This window comes from Tupaia chinensis, unplaced genomic scaffold (assembly GCF_000334495.1).
Source record: "Tupaia chinensis unplaced genomic scaffold, TupChi_1.0 Scaffold149184_1, whole genome shotgun sequence".
Classification (NCBI taxonomy): domain Eukaryota; kingdom Metazoa; phylum Chordata; class Mammalia; order Scandentia; family Tupaiidae; genus Tupaia; species Tupaia belangeri.
This window is the reverse complement of record NW_006209032.1, coordinates 1,125,924-1,130,277: the sequence shown is the minus strand read 5'-3', so window position 1 is coordinate 1,130,277 and position 4,354 is coordinate 1,125,924. Positions and strand designations below refer to the sequence as shown.

General features: G+C 62.3%; 1 protein-coding gene across 1 annotated transcript in view; it reads left to right on the top strand.

Moving 5' to 3' along the window:
• The first annotated feature begins 220 nt into the window (after window positions 1-220).
• The window catches only part of WDR6 (WD repeat domain 6), a 5,461-nt gene continuing 1,327 nt past the window's right edge, over window positions 221-4,354 (top strand). Inside the window, exons 1-3 of the mRNA XM_006170990.3 lie at window positions 221-3,929; window positions 4,033-4,116; window positions 4,193-4,309. Coding sequence (XP_006171052.3) covers window positions 1,516-3,929; window positions 4,033-4,116; window positions 4,193-4,309 — 2,615 coding nt within the window. The 5' untranslated portion in view covers window positions 221-1,515. The remainder of the gene's footprint in view (window positions 3,930-4,032; window positions 4,117-4,192; window positions 4,310-4,354) is intronic.

Genomic DNA, 4,354 nt, shown 5'->3' with positions numbered 1-4,354 from the left:
CGGAGGGGCGGGAGGGCAGAGGGGCGCGCGGCCCCGCGTCGGCCTCGGTGGACCTCCCGCAGGAGGAGGCGGAGAGCGAAGCCCGCAGGGGGCGGGGCCGGGAGAGGGCGGGGGTGGAGCCTCCGCGGCGCGCGGCATGGGGAGGCTTTTTCCCCTAAGATGAGGACGAAGCTGCCCTGCAGTGGAGGATAGGGTGGGGGACAGTAGCGCTGACGGCTGGGAGGCCGGGGAGAGCATCCCTGCGCGGGAGCAGGCTGGCGCCTGGGGTGGGGGACGGGGAGCATAGCAGGGTTGGACGGCCACAGGCTCTGATTGGACTTTACACCCACGCAGTGGGGGGACCGCTGAAGGGTTTTAAGCAGGAGAATGACTTGAGAAATACAGTTAGAAAGTTCTCCTAGTAACTTCCCCAGCTCCTGTGACTTTTATATATTACGAGTTTTTCATTTTCTTATATTCATACTTCGCCAGAGGGCACATATGCTTGCCACAGAGGGAGGGAGAAAGCACCTCCCAGTGGCAGTTGGGTCACCTGCAATCCTTTCTCCATGTCTCCATCCTGCGGGGTTTGGGGACATGCGTATACACACCCCTTCATCTGGACTGCATACCCTGGAGTCCTCACCCTGTCCCTTCAGGGTGGCCCCTGGATGATGCTGGGCATGCTCAGATTAGCACAGGGTCCTCATCTGCCCACAGGGCCGCTGCATCAGACAACCCTTAGCCTCCGTGGCAGGATGTTCGGTGGCCCCGGCCTTACCTGCTTGTAGCACAGCGCCCACCTTGTCTCCTGGTGGGAACTGCACTGTGCTGAGAATCAGAACTAGAATTTTTCATTTTATATCATTTTATTCATTCTTCATTCATGGTATAGTTCATTCATTCATGGTATAGTACGTGTCTGCGTGAAAGAGAAATTGGGGGGCGGGCACCATCTGCAGGGTTTGGCCACATCAAGTCCCCTTCTGGTCCTGGGTGCAAGCTCTCAGTGACTGCACCTCGTTGGTCCCGGCTGAGGGCTGGGCCCTCTAAGCCCAGGCTTCACACACAGGGGGGACTTGCTGCCCCGACCTCAGCTGCCAGGGTGTGGGCTTTCTTTCCTGGGTGTCTGCGTCAGTCCTGAGTATTCCTGCGTCTTCTGTGATGCTGAGATGCCACTGGGCCCTGGAGGCTGGATGGTGGCCTTAGAGGGACAGCCTCTCCCTAAGGGTTCAGGAAGGATAAAGCTGAGGATCTGGGGACTCGAGCTCAGGGGCTCCGGAAGTCTGGAGGCTGAGTGAGGTGGCACGCAGAGCAGGCTGTGAGTTTGGGGGATTCGTAGTTGAACTGACAGGACCTGCTGTGCTGAGCCGAGCTGAGGTGGAGACCAGGGAAGTGCCGGGCTCAGCTGCAGGTCCGGAAAGGCCCCTGCCCGGGACGTTGGTTAGGGAGCAGCGCTGACCTGGCTCTCTGCTCCGTCCAGGTGAGGGGCCCGATGTCCTGGTGTACAGCTTGGACCTCAGTGGGCACCTGCGGATGATGAGGCGGATGCAGAACCTGCTTGGCCACTACCTTATCCATGGCTTCCGGGTGCGACCAGAGCCCAGTGGAGACCTTGACTCGGAGGCCATGGTGGCTGTGTTTGGGAGCAAGGGACTCCGAGTTGTGAAAGTCAGCTGGGGACAGGGCCACTTCCGGGAGCTGTGGCGCTCTGGTCTGTGGAACATGTCTGACTGGATCTGGGATGTGCGCTGGCTGGAGGGGCACGTGGCCTTGGCACTGGGTCACAACTCCGTGGCGCTGTACGACCCTGTGGTGGGCTGCCTGCTGCAGGAGGTTCCCTGCACCGACAGGTGCACCCTCTCCTCAGCCTGCCTGATCGGGGACACGTGGAAGGAGCTGACCATAGTGGCAGGAGCTGTTTCCAACCAGCTCCTGGTCTGGTCCCCAGCCACTGCGTTAGCAGACGACAAGCCCGTGGCACCCGACCGACGGGTCAGCGGGCATGTGGGTGTCATCTTCAGCATGTCGTACCTGAAGAGCAAGGGCTTGCTGGCCACGGCTTCAGAAGACCGAAGTGTGCGCATCTGGAAGGTGGGCGACCTCCGAGTGCCGGGCGGTCGGGTGCAGAATATCGGGCACTGCTTTGGGCACAGTGCCCGAGTGTGGCAGGTCAGGCTCCTTGAGAATTACCTAATCAGTGCGGGAGAGGACTGTGTCTGCTTGGTCTGGAGCCATGAGGGTGAGATCCTTCAAGCGTTTCGGGGCCACCAGGGCCGTGGGATCCGGGCCATTGCTGCCCACGAGAGGCAGGCCTGGGTGATCACCGGTGGGGACGACTCGGGCATCCGACTGTGGCACCTGGCAGGACGTGGGCCCCCAGGCTTGGGGGTTTCTGGTCTCTGCTTCAAGTCCCGTAGCAGGCCAGGTTCCCTCAAGGCCGTGACGCTGGCTGGCTCCTGGCGGCTGCTGGCAGTGACTGACACGGGGGCCCTGTACCTCTATGACCTGGAGGTCAAGTGCTGGGAGCAGCTGCTGGAGGACAAGCAGTTCCGGTCCTACTGCCTGCTGGAAGCGGCCCCGGGACCCGAGGGCTTTGGCCTGTGTGCTATGGCCAACGGGGAGGGTCACGTCAAAGTTGTCCCCATCAACACTCCAGCTGCTGCTGTGGACCAGGCCTTGTTCCACGGGAAGGTGCACAGTGTGAGCTGGGCCCTGCGTGGCTACGAGGAGCTCCTGCTGCTGGCCTCGGGCCCTGGCGGGCTGGTGGCTTGCCTGGAGATCTCTGCGGCGCCTTCTGGCAAGGCTATCTTTGTCAAAGAACGCTGCCGGTTCCTGCTGCCCCCAAGCAAACAGAGGTGGCACACGTGCAGCGCCTTCCTACCCCCGGGTGATTTCCTCGTGTTTGGGGACCGTCGGGGCTCTGTGCTGCTGTTCCCTTCCAGACCGGATCTGCTCAAAGACCTTGCCATCGGGGACAAGCCTGGCACTGGTGCAGATGGTGGCAGTGGTGGGGGAGAGGATACGTCGACTGGGTGGGGCCCTGTGTCTGTTCTTCATTCTCTGCATGGGAAGCAGGGTGTGACGTCGGTCACCTGCCAGGGCGGCTACGTGTACACCACAGGACGTGATGGTGCTTACTACCAGCTCCTCGTGCGAGGGAGCCAGCTCCAGCCGGTCCTAAGGCAGAAGTCCTGTCGAGGCATGAACTGGGTGGCTGGGCTCCGCATGGTGCCTGACGGGAGCACGGTCATTCTGGGTTTCCATGCCAACGAGTTTGTAGTGTGGAGCCCCCGGTCTCATGAGAAACTGCACGTCATCCACTGCGGAGGGGGGCACCGCTCCTGGGCCTTCTCCGATACCGAGGGGGCCATGACCTTCGCCTACCTCAAGGATGGGGATGTCATGCTGTACCAGGCCCTGGGCGGCTGCACCCGACCGCACGTGATCCTGCGGGAGGGCCTGCATGGCCGGGAGATCACCTGCGTCAGGCGTGTGGGCAGCATCACCCTGGGGCCTGAATTCGGGGTGCCCAGCCTGATGCACCCTGACTCCCTGGAGCCTGGCAGCGAGGGGCCTGGCCTCGTTGATATCGTCATCACGTGTAGTGAGGACACCACCGTCTGTGTCCTCGCTCTGCCCACAGCAACGGGTTCAGCCCACGCGCTCACAGCTGTCTGTAACCACATCTCCTCGGTGCGCGCCTTGGTGGTGTGGGGCGTTGGCACTCCCGGTGGCTCTCAGGACCCTCGGCCAGGCCTGACCGCCCGAGTGGTGTCTGCAGGGGGCCGGGCTGAGATGCACTGCTTCAGTATCCTCGTCACCCCCGACCCTAGCACTCCGAGTGGCCTTGCCTGCCATGTCATGCACCTCGCATCTCACCGGCTGGACGAGCAGTGGGACCGGCAGCGCGGTCGGCACCGGACAGTCAAGGCAGACCCAGAGACCAGGTAACGGGTGCTGCTGGTTGGAGGCATGGGGTGGGACTGCAGGGCAAGTCCCCTGTGGGTGGCCCAGGGCTCGCAGGGCCCACGTGAAGCTATGTTCCTGCAGGTACATGTGCCTCACTGTGTGTGAACTAGACCGGTCTGGCGTGGGCCCCCTCGTGGCTGCAGCCTGTAGTGACGGGGCAGTGAGGTGAGCATGGCGGTGGCTGGGAAGCAGGATGAGAATCTGTCTTGGGTGGGTGCTGAGCCGCCCCGCCTGCCCCCAGGCTCTTTCTTTTGCAGGACTCTGGGCGACACCTGCAGCTCTTTGCTGAAACCTTTCACCATAAGCGCTGTGTCCTGAAGGTCCACTCCTTTGTGCACGAGGCACCCCAGCAGCAGCGGTGAGCAGGCTGGCTGGTAGCCACACATGGGACGGAGTGGTGGGT